Source organism: Antennarius striatus, chromosome 17, assembly GCF_040054535.1.
Source record: "Antennarius striatus isolate MH-2024 chromosome 17, ASM4005453v1, whole genome shotgun sequence".
Lineage (NCBI taxonomy): Eukaryota > Metazoa > Chordata > Actinopteri > Lophiiformes > Antennariidae > Antennarius > Antennarius striatus.
This window is the reverse complement of record NC_090792.1, coordinates 3,757,047-3,779,165: the sequence shown is the minus strand read 5'-3', so window position 1 is coordinate 3,779,165 and position 22,119 is coordinate 3,757,047. Positions and strand designations below refer to the sequence as shown.

At 39.9% G+C, this 22,119-nt stretch overlaps 1 protein-coding gene across 2 annotated transcripts in view; it reads left to right on the top strand.

Annotated features, from left to right (window-relative positions):
* The window catches only part of babam2 (BRISC and BRCA1 A complex member 2), an 85,189-nt gene that overhangs the window by 60,084 nt on the left and 2,986 nt on the right, over positions 1-22,119 (top strand). For both annotated transcript variants that reach the window (XM_068338378.1, XM_068338377.1), the window contains exon 8: positions 17,218-17,317. In XM_068338378.1, coding sequence (XP_068194479.1) covers positions 17,218-17,317 — 100 coding nt within the window. The remainder of the gene's footprint in view (positions 1-17,217; positions 17,318-22,119) is intronic.

Sequence of the window (22,119 nt, the reverse complement as noted above, 5' to 3'; positions counted from 1 at the left end):
CCAGCAACAACGACCATACCCTAATTACACCACACAAAACAAAGGTCACCTGCCTATTTGTTACCCTAGATCAGTGGTTCCAAACCTAGTTGGAGGTACCGAACCCAGCCAGTTTCATGTGCTCACTCACAGAACTGTTCTTATTGAAATATGTATATAACTCCCCATGTATATATTTGAATAAGCTCACTTGAAAACCTCACACTGTCATGCTTCTGGCATCTACCTGGCGTCAAATTGAAATTGTAAGTGAAAATAAATTTTTAGGAGTTGTAATTGATAGTCAATTGTCATGGAAACCCCATGTCAGACACATAAAAACAAAAATCTCCAAAACCCTCTCAATTATAAATAAAGCAAAACTATACCTTGATGGAAATACACTCCGTACTTTATACTGCACCTTGGTCCTCCCATACCTTACATATTGTGTTGAAGTTTGGGGAAATACTTATTAGAACACAATAAATCCTCTGATCGTATTACAGAAAAGAGCAGTGCGGATCATTCACAAGGTTGTTTATGCAGTCAAAGTTGCTCAAATTTCATGATCTTGTACAATATAATACATCAATAGTTTTATATAAAGCATTCAACAAATTATTACCACCTAACCTCCTACGATTTTTTTATAATTCCAGTAAGGACTAATAACTTGAGAGGTTTTGGATATTTTTCATTGCCATGAGCTCAAACCACGCGTAAACGTTTTTGTGTGTCTGTGTGCGGAGTGAAACTATGGAACAACCTGGACTCACAACACAAGCAGTGCCAAAGTACTCAACAATTCAAACCGTTTTAAAAACTGCTGTTCTGTTTGTTAACATGTGCTCAGTGTTCTTTACCATCATTGGTATTTGTCAATTACTGTTGTTGGCATTTGTCCATTACCGTTGTTGGTATATATTGTACATTACCATTGTTGGTATAGAGTGCCTTCCTTACATTGTTGTGTGGATATTGCTATTGCAATGTGATAATTATTGTTGCCCATGGTGATGCCATCATGATGCAGTTATTGTGTGGTTGTCCTTAAAAGAAGTAGCAATGAAGGTCAGTGTGTTGATCTCTGAATCAGGAACTGGGGTGGGATTACATAAGTTTTCTTCTTCCCACTCCCTTTCAGGCAGAATTGTATTGTACAGTTATGATCTTTGCTTATTTATTTGCTTATTTAATTATTTTGTTCTTTGTTGTTTTTTTTGTCTTTTTTGTTTTTTCCTTGCCTTGCCTGAAATAAATGAATAACTAAATAACTAACTAACTAACTACCTGGAAGTTCGGGCCGCTAGCCGAGTTACCTCCAGTCTTCACATTTTGTCTCTCACATTTGTCTCTCACTTACAGCGCCGTTTTTGCTTCGTCAAACATAGCAGTTTATATTCTTTGATTGTAACGGACCTCACATTGTCACGTGGGGAACCCCGATGCTTTATTCAGCTGGAGCAAACTCACAAAGCCAGCGTCTACCCTGATTGCCCAGACCGTAACGCTGAAGCGACCTTCGTCTTCACGTTCCTACGCCCCCCACACACGGAGCCGTTACGTCTTTGTCAGACACAGCGGTTTGTTTTCTTGTGACGGCAAAGAAAAAAAAGAAAACAAAATAAGTCTGATATTGTTGTTTTATCGTGGAATTTCCACGGGTTCCCACTACTGTGTGTGTGTGTGTTTGTGTATATATATAATATATATATATATATATATATATATATATATATATATATATATATATATATATATATATATATATATATATATATATATTATATATATATATATATATATATATATATAAAAAAAAATTTTTCCCCTTCAAATTTAAGACATAAGTATATGTTTTACTGTTGCATTTAATGAACTGGAATTAACGATTAATGGGAATAAGTAGGAATTAATGGGAATTAATGTCACCTTTTTTAGAGAACAAAACCAAGACAGTGCATGAACTCACATGACATTACCTACTTGCAAATCAGTGTGACTTCTGCTGTTGCCTTTGAGAGACCAGAGGCCTGTACCATGAAGCTTGATTAACCTAGCCGGGCTTCCTCTTACTTACCTGGCTTCACTTACCGAGACATCCGCCCTCCGGATTTTCGGTAAAGCCGGCTATCAACTCACTAATTCAATTCAGGCTTGTCCACTCTAGTTCTGTGCGCACTCACATAAAAAGGGCGGAGGTTGCTACATGGGACCAATCGCAAACATGCAACAAACTGGCCCGAGCCGCATATTTCACAACAGAGGAGCAAACAATAATAATTAATAAATACGAGCGATACAAATCAATAAGCCAGGCAAAAAGCAACACAGTTGCAGCTGCCAAACGGCGCAAGGATCGCTGGGAAAAAATCGCCGACTGTGTCAATGCGGAAGTTAGTTCTATTATAATATTACTTCCCCACTATGACTGCACTTGTATATCTGACTACAGTAACATTTGTGTGTTCCATAAATGTATGTGTGTACAACATTTTTCGTTATGGCATGTGATTGTAGCCCCCGCGACTTTATGAACAGCTCTACATACTGTGTTCTTCCCGAGGTTTTCAGCATCGCAAACAGAATACATAAAAGTACCTATGAATGAATGAATCAATCCATGATTTACTTAAACAAATAATTGATTAATGGCATTTTATCTGTGGCTTGCTTGTAACCCATCCAACAAGGGATTTAAGGACATCATAATAATTACGAACATCACTAAGAAATATATTAACTGTGGCAAAAAACCTCAGTGCAATGCATACTGTCTGCGGGACTGTCAGCGTGTGGTTGCGGTGCGTTACATTACTGATGTAAGGCTCCAGCAGCTGACAGATGTAATGTAACCCCCCAAAACCTGTACCTTTCGTACAGTGATTGTTCAGGCAATTCGAACAGATTACAGCGATCTCTGAATATTCTCTCGCGCCTGAGCGATCTTCGCACAAGCTGTGCACCAAGATCCACGGGTTCTCATAAAATGGACAGCCCATTTTCCAAGAGAACTGATTGGTCAGTAGATGGGGCTGTTTTACCTGCTGAGCTCGTATCCTGAACTTATCCTGCTCCGGAGCAGGTTAGGTGTTCAGCATAGGTTGCCACGACAACGTAGCCCGATAGAAAGTCAGCCACCTTTATGGTACCGAAAAGCCAGGGTTAAGCCTGAAGTTATCTCGCTAAGCCGTAATTCAGCTTTATGGTACAAGCCTCAGTTCAGATATAGGTGGCTTCACCTTGGCAGGTGCTACTCCCATGTCATTTTCACAGCAAAGTCTGTTTCTTTTCTTTGTTTTAATGTCCAGCATCCTCGAAAAGATTGTTACGTTGTAACAAATTGTATAAAAAATTCCAAAGCTTTCTTAGCAATAACTGGATACTTTTCCATTTGTCGACACCAAAAGGTTGAGAGCGTTGTTGTTCTGAGGAGTTGCTGTTGAACCTGGCTCTGCTGAATTTCAATGATTTCATCGAGGTATTCATCATTGACATCAGCTATGTCAATCGCAAACGCCAGTGCTGTTTTGGTGTCAAAATACTGAGAGATTTAAGTATGCATGTTCATTGTATCTGTCGGCCTGTTCTGTGTGTGTGTGTGTGTGTGTGTGTGTGTGTGTGTGTGTGTGTGTGTGTGTGTGTGTGTGTGTGTGTGTATATTTGTGTGTGTGCGCGCGCTCTGACCTTCCTACCGCTGTTCCAGACCAGACTGAAGCTGTTGCAGTGGTGTTAGAGCCCCTCCTCTTCTGCCAGTTGCATGAAGAGAACAGACAGAAGGAGGCTAAAGGCATCAGATTGGAGAGCAGGAATTGAGGAAGCTACAGAGCAGGAATAGGGGTCCTTGCTAGCAGTGTGGTTGAGGGCTAGATAAAGCAGAGGCTATAAAACAAATCCTCTTTGTCTAAACCCAAGAAATAGCTGGAAACACAGAGGCTTATCGGTGTCGTTTGGAGCCAAGCTCTCATTTACCACTCCTGTTCTCCAGCTCAGCTTTGCCTCTTCCTCTTGAGATATTTGCACATATGCATATCAAGGCCGTGTATGAATATGCTCCACTACATGCTTTTGTGCACCTTTTTGTTAGTTGTGTGGGAGTGTGCTAATTCATGACCCAAGGCAAGACTGTATGTCTTCTGCACGGTTATTTGAAGACAAATGATGGCATGTGTGTGTGAGTTCATGCATGAGCACATCTCTATTGTACATATCCAGTGTGGATGCAACTTAATTTAGCATGCGGATGTATGCGAGCCTTTTGCTGTACATTTGTTCACACAGATCTGTTACCCTGTTAGTTTTGCTCCCTGTCCTTACTGACCCTTGTTAGTCGTGGGTCTTGTGTTGCTGCCTGTTGTCTCTGCATCGGCTCCAGTGAAGAGGAAAACTCGTTCGTTGGAGCGCATCTCATCTCACATCTCTGTTTCTCTAGAAAGCTTTTGATAGACAGCGACATTCAGAAGCCTCTGTTGCATTAATCCGGGCAACAGCAAATGTTCTCTGTGTAACACGCACATAAGGCCAAAATAAAATTCATATCAAAGCTGCTTTGGAAATTGTTTAAATCAGTTCTGATGTATAAAATGGTGAGTATAGCAGCTGTGGACAGCAACAGAAATTGGCTCGGCTTTGATTTTCTCACCGCTGGACTTCAGTGTTAGTACAGGCTGTTATATTAAGTACATCTATTCAGTGTCAAAATGTTCTTCATGTCTGCAGTCAGCCCAGCTTCTAGTCAATCATTTTTTTATTTTTTTTGTCTGTGCATTTCCCCTCCATCTGTCCACACATCTATTTGCCTGTCATCAGACTGACTTTCCGCCTGACAGTACTAATATATATTTATATATTTATATATTTATATATATATATATATTTATTTATATATATATATATATTTATATATATATATATATATATATATATATATATATATATATATATATATATATATATATATATATATATATATATATATTAGTACTGTCAGGCGATTAAAAAATAATCTAGTTAATTACAGGATTTGTAATTAATTTATCTAATTAATCGCATTTTAATCTCATCTGCTAAAGGCCCCCAAATAAAGAATTTGAATTCCAGGACATTACAAAATTGTAGTGAATGACTAATCAATAGAATGCACCATGAAGAGAAGATTTGAAATCCACATTTTTATTGGTAAAGTGTGCTTCATCAATGAAATTCAAAAGAAGGTCAAGCACATCAGCAAACCAATTAGGCCAGGTTCATTTCTCAGAAATGCAATACGAATACAGTTAAATAAAATAAATAAAATTCAGAAATAAAATAAGGCTGAATCTCAAATAGGCACATAAGCAGACTCTCCATCAAAATGAATACTAAAACTGACTCAATACAGCAATTCAAAATGAATAGTATAACATGCCTCTAAATAAGGCAACTAAATAGCAAGATGCCAACAGGCTTTTCCGTTAAAAGGGTTAGCTAACGTTCCACTCTGTCCTGGACATGTTTTGCATTTAAATGATACGTTAGGCTGGAGCTGCTCATTATTATTATTATTATTATTATTATTAATAATAATAATAATTGTAATGGATTAGATTTGTATAGCACTTTTCTGAACACTCAAAGATGCTTTCCATCAGATCCATTATTCATTCACTCCTCATTCATACTTGGTGATTGTAAGCTACGTGTGTAGCCACAGCTGCCCTGGGGCAGACTGACGGAGGCGTCTACAGCACAGATAGGCAGCGCAGAATCACTTCGTTTTTGTTGATAGTCCCGTCTTTGTTCTTTTTACAAATAAACTTTCCGCCCAAAGGTTCGAGTTGGCTTGCCTCGCTCTCCTGTGTCGCGTCCATCTCTGTTGTCAGTCACTCTGCTTTTGACTAGTGGCGCAGGTAGGATGTGCGTCACTGCAATCTACGGGTCACTCAATGGGCCAAATTTAAATGCTTGCGCATTGACTTGCCACTCGCGATTAATTGCGTTAATTTTTATAGCGTGTTAATTTGAAGCGTAATTAATTACGCTGCCCCAAGTGCTCCTACTACCACGGGGACCACATTAACCTTGACCTTCCACATATGTTCCAGCTGTTCTTTCAACCCTTGATACTTCTCAATCTTTCTGTGTTCCTTCTTCCTGATGTTGGCGTCAGCTTGAATCGCCACATCTATCATCACTGCTCTCTTATGCTCTTTGTCCATCACCACTATGTCCGGTTTGTTAGCCAGCAGCTGTTTGTCGGTCTTGAAGCTGAAGTCCCACAGCTTTGTCGTTCTCAACCACCTTCGGTGGTATGTCCCATTGGGATTTGGGTACTTCTAGTCCATACTGGGTACAGATGTTCCTGTACACTATCACAGCTACTTGGTTGTGCCTTTCCATGTATGCTGAGCTGGCGAGCATCTTACACCCTGCTACCACATGCTGGACTGACTCTGGGGCTTCTTTACATAGCCTGCATCTTGGGTCAGATCTACTGTGGTAGATATTGGCCTCTATTGATCTTGTACTTAGGGCCTGTTCTTGTGCTGCCATGATCGGTGTCAGTCCAGCTTTATTCAGTCATTGGTAGGTCTTCTTGATATCAGCCACTTCCTCTATCTGACGGTGGTACATGCCGTGTAGGAGCTTGTCCCTCCGTGTTGCCTCCTCCTCTTCCTCCTCAGGTTTCTGCTGTCTAAGGAATTCACTGAGAAGTTCATCTTTTGGGGCCATCTTCCTGATGTACTCTTGAATTTTTGATGTCTCATCCAGGACAGTGGCCCTGATGCTCACTAGTCCTCGGCCTCCCTCTTTCCGCTTAGTGTACAGCCTCAGGGTGCTGGACTTGGGGTGAAACCCTCCATGCATGGTGGGGAGCTTTCTAGTCTTGATATCTCTGGCTTCCATCACCTCCTGGCAGTTTCGAGTGCTAGCTGGCTGACTTCTCTCCGTGTCGCCTTTATCTTGGCCTCTAACCATCTCTTCCATGGAGGGTATTGTTTGTTATGCCCTGTGTTGATCTTATATCCCAGCATCTCGAGGATTACTGTTGCTGTACTGTGGATCAGCTTGTTGGTCTCAGTTATGTTCCTTTTGGGGATGGTTCTTGTTGCAGCATTCACATCTTCTAGCAGATCTTCTGAAGGTACTTGACAACTTAGCTATGGTATTTATCGGAGGCTCCAGGTTTCCAGTTGGGTCACGATCTTCCTTCTCAGGTCAGCAGCTCTTGTATTGAGGCTGTCTATGTCTCTTTGGGCTTGGTACCCAATCTCGGATTGTGGGGGGGTGATATCCCCCCGCTTACCTGGCATGCTGGCTCCCCCTTGCCGTAGCATTGTTGTAGTATTTCATCGATCTCTAGTTGTGACAGCAGTTTTCGGTTACGAATGTTGGAACAATGGGCTAACAGCTGTTTCTTTGTTAGCCTTGATTGTGGGTTTTGAAGCATCCATTGGTCCCACATCCACCCCATATATCCCCTTTCTCTGGGATTACTCGTGTAGTAGCATTCCAACAACTCCGTATTCTCCGCCCTTGTCCATGTGTGTCTTGTTCCAGTAACCCATTTCTCATCAGATTTCCTTGGTTCCCTAGCAACTGATGTGGACTTTGTTAACCCGGGCAACGTCCGAGCTGGTATGACTGTCTTTATTGTGTTCACTCATGATTGAGGTAGGCTGGTATAGCATTAAGGGTCTTGCTTAAGGACCCTCACTGGATAGTGTCCGCCATGTCTGGGGTTTGAAACCACGCCCTCCTGCATTCTAGACCACGCCCTCCTGCATTCCAGACCACGCCCCTCCTACATTTGTGTAACTTGACTGGATAGTGTTTGGCCCAACCGGGATTCGAACCCACAACCTCCCGCATTCAAGTCAGTTGACTTATATATACTGTATATATACAGTATAAGTATTTTCTGTTCCTGTTGTCAGCATGATATCATCCAATTCCCATAGATGAAAAGGATTCAGTCTATCCTAATCTGTAACCAGCGACAAAAAGCAACCATCTGAACGTAACCCAATTTTTTGTTTACACTGAAGTGCAAACAAAAAATTGGGTCCATCAAACCTCAGATCATGTACATGTGCTGATCTGAAGATGAAGAATACTTGCCTCTATTGCCTACAGATTTTGCCTCTGCTCAATACAATTCAAATCATACAGCATACATTCCACAAGAATACAGTTATAACAGAAAAACACAGCAGTCACAATAAATAAATAAACATAGGTCTGCCAGAAATCCACTCATTAAGTTTTTAGTAAAAGGGGAAGCTGCCACAGAAGGAGGCGACACCGACAGGACTGTCTCCTAAGAATATCTTAATGTAAGTTTTTATATCTATAATTCACACTCCTCAAGACCTGCTAATCTGATCTATACTATAAAGTGTAAACGTTAATGAATAATATAATTCAAATGAAGACATTTTAATTTCATGACACATTAATGCTATCAAGTGTGGTTATTATTGACACAAGCAGCCTTGCTGCATCTTTTACATACAAAAAGGTGAGTTAATAACTCTATACTGTATCCTTAATGGAGACAGAGTTTCTAATTGAAACATTTTCATCACTAAAAAACATCCATTTGCAGGTGGATAATTGATCACCTCTTGTGAGTAAAATAAATAGCATGGGGCAAGTAGAAACTGATTGATCCTGAAATAAATTATTTTATTGGCTGTTCCAGAAAGAATGCTAGTTCCAAGCTTGGGAATTGATACCAAAATACTGAATATTTTTTTCTTTTTCAAAATTAACCTTCAACCTTTCAATATCTTTAGTAATGTCCTGTTTGAATTTCAGTGTTGGTACAGGATATCATGTCAAGTGCATGTATTCTGTTTGTTTGTTTTTTCTCTCCGTGCATTGATTTTATTCATCTTTCAGTTGTCTGTCCATTCATCCTCCATCTTTCCATCCAGTTTGCCCTTCTCCTTCACTATTATTTTATCAACATCACTTTTTGAAATAAAATTTTTCCAGTTTTTAACACTTGTGTCCTCTGCCGTACCTCTCCAAACTCTCCCCTCAGCTTCATTCCTGTTGTTCACATCTGCCGCCTTTTTTGTTTTCTCTCCATCTTTCTGTGTTTTCTATCACTCTCTCTCCTCTGCTGATCCCTCTGGCTTATCCTCAAAGGGAACCTGCAAAATGAGTGGGACTTGAAAGAGAGAGAAGAGCTGCGCTCTATCCAGCAAGGTCGTCCCTCGCTCAAGTGAAACGCAGTGAGGGAAAAAAAACAACACATGAGAGAGGAGCGCTTTTCCCTCTTTCTCCTTTTCTCTTTCCTCCACCTCTCCACTCTTCTCTTTCATCACTCCTGAGTTGTCTGATATCTCACTTTTACTCTCCTTCAGCAGGGGCTCGGATCTAAGAGTTCTGAATGTAAACTCGTAAGCCCCCTGAGCTACAGTGTTATACCTCTATTTCTATTCCCTCTTCCTCTCTCTTTTTTACTTTTTCTTCTCCTGTCTTCAAACAGCCCATCATCATGTAATGTTGTCTGCCTTACAGAGCAGAAGAAAAAAGATGTTGAAATACCTTGACAGACACCCACATTTTTACCAATAATGTACAGCACATGCTGCACTGGGTTCTATCTTTTTATTGGGCTGTACAACCGCATTTGCTTCTTTTTCTGCAGAAATTATTGATTGTGTGAAGTCAGGTCTCTGTTATTGTGCAGCGTACATATTCACCTGCTTAAGAATCAGTGCTCGTTTTTTGTTTCAGAGGTCTGCTAAAGGAAAATATACAGTGAGAGGCAGGGTTTTATGCCTTTGATTTTTCTTCTCAGCTCATTTAAAATAGCTGTTGTGTTATATAGATGTAGACATTTGAAAAAAAATGTTTTCTGCGGGGGCGTCTTTGGCTGGAACTTGTTGTCAAGCTAAATGATTTCTTTAGCGAAGTGGTGTTGCACTGGAGGTCATGCTATGATAAGATGCAAAAATGCAGACCTGGAGTATTCCACACAAACGGAATAATTCTGAGACGGGCCAGTTGTAGGGTCACTGGTATCAAGTGGGTTTTGGTGCCGTCTTGATTCCTGTGCCAGAGAATTAAATTCAATTAAAGATGTGAATCAGCCTGGGCAGATTCTCACATCCCTGTGGAGCTTGACATGAACTCAAATAACATCCGCTGGACTCAATAATACGCTTCTGTGGTTTAGAGAGCAGTGGTGATGAACCAGAACAGCATATTTATGGAAGATAAAAGCAAAAGAATTGAAGAAAGCTATTGACATATTTACTGTAGAGGCCTTATTGAACATACAGTAGGAAATAAAAATTAACATTTGCTGTCTGGAAGAAGTATATGGTATTAATGCTGTTAAACGTAACAATATTTGAGTGATTATCCCCAATAAAGTATGCAGGTTGATCAATGCTAATAGAAGTTTCTGTAATGTCACAGTGTTACGATGATTTTATTTTCAATTTTTTGTTAGCAAGTCTTTTAGCCCATTCTTGACAATGTCTTTGAACATTAATGATCTCTGATATAGAATCTAATCAAATCTTCAGGTACCTGAATGTTTTTGTAAATTACTTTAGCTAAGTGTTGGGCTCCCGTGTTCCAAAATATGAAGTTGTTGAAAGGCTATGAACAGTTGGACAAAATAACTTGCAGTGCTGCTGTTTACATCAGCTGCTTTATTATAAAGGCCAGGACCCACTAAATGTTGTCATTTAAGTCATGTTTGATTACTTCTTCTAAATTACTTTTCAGTGAGATAACAATTATACTAACACATTTGCAGAATGCTCACAAACTCGCCAACAGAATTTTGCCAGCTGTGACGTTACTGACAAATTTTAGTGAGAAGCATCAGCAGCTGATGTGACCGGTTGTTCAGCATTCTAAAGGGTGAAACTGATTGTCTGCAGCAGTTCCTCTCAACTAATGACAAATGAATATCGCCAGCTCTGTTGAGTCAATTCAATAATAGTCAATAATAATTCAATCAGAAGCCACATCTCATCTGATTTCATTTATACAGTATTATACGCCTGGAATGACCCAATACTGAAGCTTACGATCAGCAGACTGTCGTTCTTGTATTGAAGCAGTGCTTTTCTTTTTTCATTCTTCATTTATGTGACTTCCAGATTATATATGTGGTTGTGATCAGTATCAGTGAATAATGAGATTTCATCATTTGAAGTGTCTTAGAAATATTAAGTGTCTGCACAATCTTGTTTTTTTTTTAACCTGGTTGCTTTTGTCTGCTTAGATTGTTTTGTAACCAGAGTCCTCGCTCTTTTCATTTTCACTTTTGCTTCTCGTTTACCTGATTGTACTGAGCCCATGAGATGAGTTGGTTACATCTCTCCTTCCCCCAGAAAACCTGCTGCATTGCATAAAAGAATCGAGTGGGCACCGTCTCTGCCCCCAAACCAGATTTAGGAGCCCAGAAAAATCAACACAGAGAGACAGTTTTAGGCTGCAGTGCACTTATGTTTGTGTATCTGCATTTGCCTTTAGGTGTGTTTGTGTGTGTGTGTGTGTGTGTGTGTGTGTGTGTGTGTGTGTGTGTGTGTGTGTGTGTGTGTGTGTGTGTGTGTGTGTGTGTGTGTGTGTGTGTGTGTGTGTGTGTGTGTGTGTGTGTGTGTCTGTAGATGCCTGCATGTGTGTGCACATTGCCTCACTTGCTGATTTGTGCGTGTGCCTGTGTGGGTGTATAGTTTGTGTGTCCCTTCTCCAGGGTCTGTAGAGGTGTTTTACAGCCTTTGAAAATCTTTGCATTTCGATCAGATATTTTTCAAGGTTTTGTGCGCACTCTGTCACAATCTTAAATGTGTCAGTCTGATAAAGCAAATTCACAAACCCGACAACCCCACTCAACAGTCTGAGATGTCAGCGCAGACGCTTCACTCCCTCTCAGCAGCTCAGAACACTCTGCCACTTCTCCTCTTCTACAGGAACACTGCTGCATTATGGGTTTTTCTATATGTCTGATTTTTATAAAGCAGTTTTTCAACTGGCTTATAGGTTGTCCTAGATATGTAGGTCACCTTAAATCCCTTAAATGGTGAATGTACGGTATAGAACATGTTTGTGCTGAAAGTGTTCACGGACTATATGACTACCTTCTTCATATTAAAATAAATATGCAAGTAGAGGTATAGAAAGAGCGCTAATGGTTTAGGCACTTTGGTGGCTGTAATAATAGATGTTTTACATTTCAAGCTAAGTGCAGACATTTATAACACTGTATTTATGGAGCATAATGTGCAACCATAAAATCACGTGAAGGAAGCACATCAATGAGTTGTCTAAGGTGGTCTCATATATTAAACTTTTGCTTTGCAGCACACAGTTCATGTACACATTTTTTACAAATAGTCCCACAGTGCATCAAACCTTTGTTATCCCCCTGTAACCCCTGGGAACAAGTTGAAAACATCCTTCATGACTGAATAAGCAACGATCAAAAAGGGGCTGAGCATCATAAACAAACAAACCCACATGTGCCATCAGGTTTTGGTTCATATGTTAACATTACGATTCATGCGCAATGTTGTTGTTTTTTCCCACTGAAGTCACGCCCCTACCAGTGACAAACACAAAAATATCTCTTTTGGACAATACTTATATATATTGCTAAATATATTTTTACATTTATTTTTAGATACTGTATATATTTTTGGTACTTAGCTTTGACCATCATCTTACATTATCTACTTTATAGGTTTGGGTTTTTTTCTGTTCTATGTTTATGTGGTGGTAAGTCATGTCGCCCTAATCAACTTCAGCTGCTTTGCGTCATTGTCCAAGATTTCCAGCTTTTGGAATAGGAAGCATCTTGTTTTGTGAAACTCTGTAAAATGTACCGTAGTTGTTGTTTTTTTTAAACTTTCAAACCACATTTTTCCAACAAATTCAACCCTAACGCCCCCACTGTTAGAGAGGTGATAGTCCAGAGAATGTTCTGCTGTTCCCCAGCCTTATAAAATGTGTGTGTGCGTGCGTGCGTGATGATTGTGCCTGAGGCTCTTTTTAATCTGGTTTTATCAAGAAAGATAAGTAAACTACTATTCTAGAAATCTAAAATTCAGAGTAACAAAAAGGTTACTGACAACTACTGCAATGACTTCAGAACAGAATGAATCAACAAGCGGAATCACAAGGGAATCTTTTGAAGGAGGCAATCAAATTTGAAATATTGCAGCTTTGATAGCACATTAGATTCTCTACACAGTTTTTCCTGATTAATCTTTCACTTTGGTAATGAATCATGTTTACCCTCTTTCCAGTTAAGACTTTATCTGCTCTCACGCTGTCACTGAACTGACATATGCTCCCTCCCTCTCACACACAAATAAACAAACAGCATCATCACCATCTACCTGAGTCACACAGGATAATCTCTGTTTGATGAATTCACAGGCAGCCCTGTCACTGCGCGGTATGAGTGAGTCTGTGTGTGCATGTGCCACTGTCTACTGTAAATATGTCATAGTGAACTGTAGGTTGGTTGCATTGCTCACAGGGATTGTGTTAGGCAGCATGTCTGCACAATGACTCCAGTGTGTGTGGGTAGATTTCGGTGCCACTTGGGAAGTAAAACACGGTAATGTCTAGATTCTGAGCTCTCCCACAGGGAACTCCATTTCTGACACTGGGTTTGTCCAATCACAACTCTTACTACGCATTCTGAAATTGTCTTTTTCATGTGAGATTGTGTGGCTACGTGCCTAAAGTTTGTGCTGGAATAAGGGTGTCCAAAACCCTTGTGTGTGTGTGTGTGTGTGTGTGTGTGTGTGTGTGTGTGTGTGTGTGTGTGTGTGTGTGTGTGTGTGTGTGTGTGTGTGTGTGTGTGTGTGTGTGTGTGTGTGTGTGTGTGTGTGTGTGTGTGTGTGTGTGTGTGCACGCATTTCATAACAATGTTGATGATTTTTAATTCAATTATTGTCAACCTTACTTAAGAAGTCAATGTGAAATAAGTCAATGTGTTTTTGCAAGTACTAAAATTTCCCAATGCAGTCACATTACAATGTTAACCTCAGAAAAAATGTTTGTAAATGTTTGACCTCATCCACCTTGTGGAAGAGTTAGCGACTACTCTGAGGTCATGACCACCAATGACTGTGGATTCACTGATAAATCAAAGGCTGACTATCCCACATCATTGGCAATTCCTCATCAAAATGCCTCTGCAGGTCTACTCATCTTCCATCAACTGTGAGCTGGAAGCTGAGACACTCTTTTACTTAAGGCAGCAACTCACCTCATGTGCTGAGGGAAGCAAACCATGAATATAAATGTATAGATAAATAGATATATACTTTATTAATCCCAGAGGAAATGTTACGTTATCCAAAGCAGCCAGTCGCGAGAGTCAAAGTGTCACAAAATCAAAAACCTTTAATCAGTCGGTTTCAACATGATGTCTGTTTGTTTTACAACACTGCAGTGAGAAAGCGAGCTGAAGTGAAAAAAAAATCTATATTACATCTTTCTTTATTTCTAAAACTGTTTTTTTTAAATGCCTCTTTAAATGCGGATACTAACCTGTTGCATGATGACTGGTTATAAATCACCTTTTTACTATTTTAGAACTCCTCAAACACTTGATTTTGAAGACCTTTGATTTAACGCTAGCAAAATAGACTGGCATCTAATCAGTCTCTTTTCAAAAAGTGCACCAGAGGCAAATCCTCATGTGCACTTTTGTTCACATGACACAAATGAGTGAAAAACACACCTCCATCCACTTACAGCTTCTGTCTGCATTTCCATCTGAATGCTATGGAACTATTCTTAGATCTGTGGGAGGATAGATGGGCACCATTTAGATTTTCATTTTCAAAGCCTTCTCTCCTCGTGGCTGCAAGTCATTTTCAATCGACCATTCTTTGATGCACAGAAAAATGCATAGGCTAATGCTAATTATGTGCACAAAGCCTACTGTATCCGGTGGCATTGGGCTTCTAGAGAAAAGGATTTTGTCAAGGAAAACAGATGGTGTTTGAATAAAACCATATGAATTTTCAGTTGATAATCATTTGGTAAGAATTAGTGTGTGAGTTGACAAGTATGTTACGAATCTTGTCATTAAATTTAATAAATAGATTATCATTAAAAAAAAATAATGACTGTGACACCTGATTAAGGATCAGTTGAAATGGAACATAAGAGCTTGGTTGCTGGCTATTCTGTATTCTGTACCTCATGGTTACTGTGTGTGTGTGTGTGTGTGTGTGTGTGTGTGTGTGTGTGTGTGTGTGTGTGTGTGTGTGTGTGTGTGTGTGTGTGTGTGTGTGTGTGCGTGCGTGTGGTAAAGACAGTAAATCCTCTTTTGACCTTTTCATGACACATCGTAAGGACTCACTTTCCCATAAACATCTGTGGTTTTGGTTTTGACACAGAAACGGAGGGCATGCCCTTGTGCTCATCCCTATTTCTGACAACTCCTCTTTCTTCACAATCTTCAACATGTTGTAATTCTAATGACTGGGTAATGTTGAAAACATTTTCATCGGAAAATAGAAACAGATGAACACTTGACCCGGTCTTGAGTCACATTCATCTGTTACATGCTTACATTACTCAATGCTGAAAGGTAAGCTGAGGAGAAAGGTTTGACTTTCAATTCTGAATGCTTTTCTGTACTTTCTGCACCACCAAACTAGGAGTCGCCACTCCTGGGCGACTCCAACCTGCCTGCAGTGGAAGCCTACAGCCCATTGGTGAAACCTCTATGGCTGTGTTTCAGCGACTCATTATGACTTCGCTGTGTGGACCACTTCCACCAGTTTAAATATCTGGAACTGGAACTGGTCAGAACTGAGCAAGTGTCTTTTTTTGAGAAGTCCACTTGACTAATGCAACACCGAGATCCGTCCATCATGATCCAAACCTGTGTGGCCCGCAATCTGTCCTAGTTTTCATATTAAATTCATTAATGATTAATAGTTTCAGTGCTGAATTTCTGGCATTTCACACTAACTCCATGCATTTGGGTTATGGATTTGGCACCAATTATCACTGAGAGCAATCCTACCGCACCCAGTAGAAATATATAAGGTTGTCATCAGAGCAGTAAGAATGACAGCTGCCTTCAAACTTTTGGTTAATTAAGCTGTTTACTGAATAATTTGTCAATTGTATTTATTTGTTTAAATAGTGAACAGATTCAATTTCAGAAAAAAATAGAATTAGTTCAGTTAGGTCACCCATATTTACACGAAGATCAGCCAAACTTGTGATGGAGCTGTTCCAGTACCCAACTGAATTTACTGATCACCTGTGAATGAACATTGAAGACCCTTTTTCATCCAAATGTTGTTTCATTTTCATGCTGTGAACAGACAAACCAGAAGAACATCTGTTGACTCCAAAGTTACATCTCAGGGGCCGGGGGAGTGACTTGGTCTTCTCCCCCGGAGACATGAACTGGATTTCCCCTCTGTAAATCTGATACCTGACTTGAACTTGCCCCTTAAAGACTAGAGAGCAGCTCTTGGATGTTGTGATGAAGTTGGTAGGGTCATGACCCTGGTCTGACTCAGTCCTGATGTGTTTACCTTTAGATGCATTATTACCATTTTCACATCCTAGTCTGTCCGATAAAAGAAAGAACACGCCCTTAGGGCTGGATCTCAACATATGTGATCTTTGACATTTGACACAACGTTGTAAGATGTAGGCTATCTACATGAATCTTGCATGCTTAACCTGGTAAACAGCAGTCATGCTCTTGAGCGTTGCTTATAATACGGTGTAACTGCATTTCTAATGCCCCGTGAGTGCTCTGCTATAATGAAGAATGAAATAGAAATAGAAAGCTGTGGAAGAAATCCTCCTATGTGTCTTAAAATGAGCATTAAAACCAATAAGCGGCTTCTGAAGACCTTTAACCCATCCTCGGGGTATTCCCCCATTTATGCTCCAGATCAGGAAAAAATGGAGTGACTCCTTCGGTTGGTTAGTCACTGGGGAACTGCAGCAGGAGATTTCCTGATTAAATAAGCATGTAATAATCACTAATGGAGCTTTGCTGCTGGATTGAGTGGAAGTACGTCAAAAACTATAAGGGAAGCATTAGGATGCTACAGGCAATTATTCAGCCATTTATTTGTATGGTTCCAATAATGTTCACAAAGGGACAAAGGAACATCAAGTCTTGTGCTGTGTTGTCTTGGTAACTATGAAAACATGTTCGTAACTTAATCGTCTGGGTATCTGAAGTATTCGTGTTCTAACAGTTGTCTGTTTTTCACTCACCAGTGCTCTGGGAGGATCATCAGCACTTCATATCCCAGCATTCCCCAGTGGTGGATGCCTAATTGATTACGTCCCACAAGTCTGCCAGCTACTGACCAGCAAGGTAACAGTGATAGTACACTGCCCGGCCAAAAAAAAGTCACCGTTTGGGGTCTCAATAAGCAAATTGCAGTGTTATGATCAGGGGTTGCTTTGGTTGGTCAGGTCTAGGCTCAGCAAAAAAATTAAGTCAGCTGAGTGTATGAATGTACTGAATGCCCAGGCAATCTCATAAATGGATTTTTTCTCCCGGATGGCACGATCATATTCCAGGACAACAATGCCAAAATTTATCGGACTCCAATTGTGAAAGAGTGGTCCAGGGAGCGTGAGGAATCATTTTGACACATCAATTGGCCCCCACAGTCTTGAGCTTCACCCCATTCAAAGTCTATGGGATGTGCAGGAGCAGACCTTGCAGAGTGGTTTGACTCCTATCGTCAATACAAGAACTCGACCAAAAATGAATGCAATTCTGGACAGAAGTAAATGCTGTGACGTTTTACGAGGTTGTCGAAACATTGCCGCGGCAAATGCGCACTGCAATCAAAGCTACAGGCAGTCCCACGAAATATTAGAGTGTGTGACCTTTTTTTTTGGCCGGACAGTGTATAAGTCATTTAATGTTCATCCATGTGTTGTATAAATAAAGTTTTCGTGTATAGTTGTGTCTTATAAATATGAAATATTGTGTTTGTGTGTAACGAGTGTGTGAATCATTCATCATATAGTTATAAACTTTTGTGCAGCAAAGCATGTGTCCACTGATGAATGTCTTGTGTCAAGTTGTGTGTGTTGATGCGTGTTATGTGCATTCATGCACGTGAGTCTGGCATCTGCAGACGTGGGCGTACTGGCCAAACTCCATAGACTGTCTGAGCACTGCCTATTCACTGCAGGTTGACAGGTAGATTTGCTGTGTGATACTATGTAATGCTGATTTCCCTGGGGAAAATACACACACACACACACACACACACACACACACACACATATATATACACACACAGGGTACACATACCTTATCACCAGAACATCTAGAACATCTGTGTCCTCATCTGACCACCAGGTCTCTGGGCGTTTACATCCCACAGCAACATGAGAACCTCAACCTTCACCTACATGAAGGAGTCATGGAGGCCATGGATTGTGCTTGTAGAGGTATAATGAAAAGCAAAGTCAACAGCAGTTAAAGGCAGCAGTTCACACTGAGGAGTCTTGCTCCTAATACAACTTAATACTGTAGCAAACATTTTTGCTTCCTGAACGGCCGTGCAGCCAATGCACAAAAAACCAAACAATATTATAATTAACAGCATTGATTTATTGCAGATTAATTTGAAAGTCAAATTATTCTTTGTTTTTAAAAAAAGTCTGTAGGGATCATTCCAAATATAGAATCTTAAATTTACATAACACTGAAAGACATTTGTGAAATCCCAGGATCAGTTCTAACCCATTCACATTCAGATTATGGATGCATTACTCCTGACAAATATTTTGTGGAAATGTTTTCTGCTTTGCTTTGTTCTGTTCCACTAATGTCATCATAACCAGCTGGAAGTGTATATTTTTCTTACATTACTAGACGTCCCGAATTTTATATTGTGAAATTTTAAGAAAAGTTTTTTTAAAAAAGTATCTGCCCTTTTACCCAAACCTTTCACAAGTTTCAGGAAAATCTGTCAGGTTTTTGTTTAATCCTGCTTACCGGTAGCGATGATAAATATCACTGAACATTTACACAGTGGCTGTGGTTAGTTAGAATCACAATGCTGATCTGTGTTCCGGGTTGTTTTCTGTCAGTACTGTAATTTTTTTTTATATATATTCACTTGAATCTGCTCGTCAATTCATTTGTTTTTGTAAGAGTTACATAAGATGTGCTAGTCAGATTTCCATGAAACTTTGTAGAGGGGTGGGACACAGGCGAGGAAAGCACCCAAATTTGAGCTGTTCCACATAAACTAATATTTATAACTTTTTTTTATCTGCATTTTCCTCTAAGAGATGAGTGAGTGCTTTGGAAATTTGCTTTTGTTTCTGATATCAGTGTGGATCTTATCTGAATTATCATTAATTAACAATCACCTCTCAGATCAGTCTCTCTGTATAAGACTGGGGGAGGTGTGAATGTAACAGACAGAAGAGATTTCTTAATCACACAACAGGAAGTATTTCCGGCATTATTGCATCACACTTTGAAAAGACACAGGTACAAACACAATAAATGGCTGTGGAGGCGACGGCATAATGGATGCAGACAGGTTTGAATACCTGCAGAGCAAGGTCACCTGTCTTGCATCACTCAAATACACAAGCAGCCAATGAAAAGGCTTGGCAAGGAGTCTCTGCCACAGTGGGGGTGGAAAACCCTTTCACAGTATGGGTGGGAAAGTTCAGTGATCTATAGTTCCTTTTGAAACAGGCATAAAACAACACACATGCGCACACGCACACACACACACACACATATGTGGAATAACTTGCTGAACAGCTTATTGAGTATGTGGCCTAGCAGCTTTTAAGAAAGCTAGAGTGTCGCCTCCACTGTCCACATAAATATAATTAAACAGGAGGATGAGTCACAACTGCGTTAGGAGATCCATACAAGTCTCACTATCAGAGATTACAACTCTCACAAAAGGCTCTCGTCCTCATCTATACACGGTGGAGGAGTAACCACGGCTACACGTTAGTCGTGGGCTCAAGCCTCAGCCACATCCTTCAATGATCCTTATAATTTTACAGGTGCCTGAATGCGTTATGGTTTCTTTGGCACTAAAATCAAATTGTTCCTTCATTGCTGGAATGGATGTGAACTTTAGAATTTGCTGTCCTTTCCAAATGTTCGTCCTTCGGCTGATGGACAGATGATTAAAGAAACTGGTTCTAGAAGGTGGAAACCAATTAAAATCAACCTGACAACATAGCTGATGAAGGGTGTTAAACAAATGTCAACCTGTGGCAATCCTGAGTAAAATTGAGTGAATGTTTCCTGCTACATGATGTGTCTGTGGAAATTCATTTAACCAGATGAGGAAGTAAATTGAGGATAAATTGCAGGATAACTGTGAAGACATAATAATTTTCCATACCTGAATGTTTCCTGCTAGCTGTCTGTTTCCTCTTACCTGAATGTTTCCAGCTACCTATTCCTGATAGTGTCTTTTAGATTGTTACAAAGAACATTGATGAACATTGCCACCCTGCTGAAGCTCTTGTCAGGTTCTTGAAGTGGACCACCTTCATGGTGTCTCCCCTACCCAGGATGCTCAGCGGGCCAACGAGGCCTGAGAGTCTCCTGTCTTATAACAGTTGATCACACCCGTCAGTAAACGATGGTTTCTGTTGAGCGTTACACTCCGCAGATGGAAGACAACTCACATTGTAAGAGACCCTTGAGCCTTGTTGTTGTTTTTTTATGACAAAAGTTTGTTAGACATACATGGAGCTCATGAAATGAATGATCATTCATTTCATGAGATGTTGATCAAAATGGACAAATTATATTAAAATTAAACTGAACCTTGAGCAGGCAGTCTTTTCTAGTAACATTTGACAGATCCCATGGAAGAGCTTTTAGCACCAGCTTATTTGGCTGTCAAGTGGGAAGGTAATAACTTTGTACTAGTGTGACATTTAAATTCGCCAGTACAATGATTGCATGTATTAATGCTTTTGTACTCTGAGCTGTTGGGTTTTAAAGTGAAAGCGACCTTTAAGAAGTTCATCTCTTTCACTGTGTCTGCAGGCCAGGACATTTTCTTGCACTCTGGGTAAGCTCAGAAAGCTTTTCCAAAAACATGAACAGTACTGGTAGTGTGATGGTTATGTCAGTCAAACGAAAGACCCTGAAATCATGTGGACAGCACCGCTTCTGAGGGGACAAAAAGATCAGAAATTGGAAACGCATTCTTTAGGTTCATTAACTAGCTTCCAGGTCAAGGGTTACAAACGTCAAATCAGTATAAACGTAATCATCCTCAACATGACATCCACCTTTGTCTCCATTCTCCGTGCTTTCTGTCATTTTCTACTGTCACATTCTGAGCGAGCTTAATTCCACCACGGCTGTTTGTGCCCAGCAGGCACAGAAAGGCTTATTTGCTAAAATTACATTCTAATTCAGTGTACCTCATTACCCATGTAAAAACATAATATCTAATCTGAACACATAATAAGACATCAGATAACCGGGAATTGCGATATCATCAAGGTTTAGTTCTTACATTTTTATACATGATTAAAGGGTGCTTCCCTAAGACATAAAACATAAAGAATGGAGAGATGTAGGCAATTATAAAGACCTTAGAATGACAAACATTAGACAAATGCTAATGTTTGACAATTTAATTGTAAAAACGTATTTCTGCAATATTGTCTCATCAAATCTTAAAGGAAAATGACAATCTGAAAGGAAATTAGGAAAGGAAGGAAATGAATTCCAGATCTGAAGCCTGCTTCTGGTCAGCCATAAAATCTTAACCCCTCTTCCTCATTCCAAGACCAATAATTGGATAATTCAACGAAAATCCATCGGGAGGATTCTTGTTTATTCTGTTAAGAAACAAACAATAATGAAAATAAAACTTCCTGTGCAGAAGTAATAAGTAAAAGAGGCCCTTTAGTAATTTTAAGGAAAGTCGTACATAAATTCCTGGATCCACAAATGAACGAAGCATAGCAACACTGCAGTCTTTTACAATTTTTATGGGATCCCTTGGAGGGAGCAACATGTTTGTACAGTTATTTTACTTTATTTCACACTGCTTTTTTACAGTCTTTTACCCCAGCTTCTCTGCTCTTAGTTGGCAAATTATAAATCTGTCCAAATCATTTTTGAAAGGTATCTCATCTGTGAAT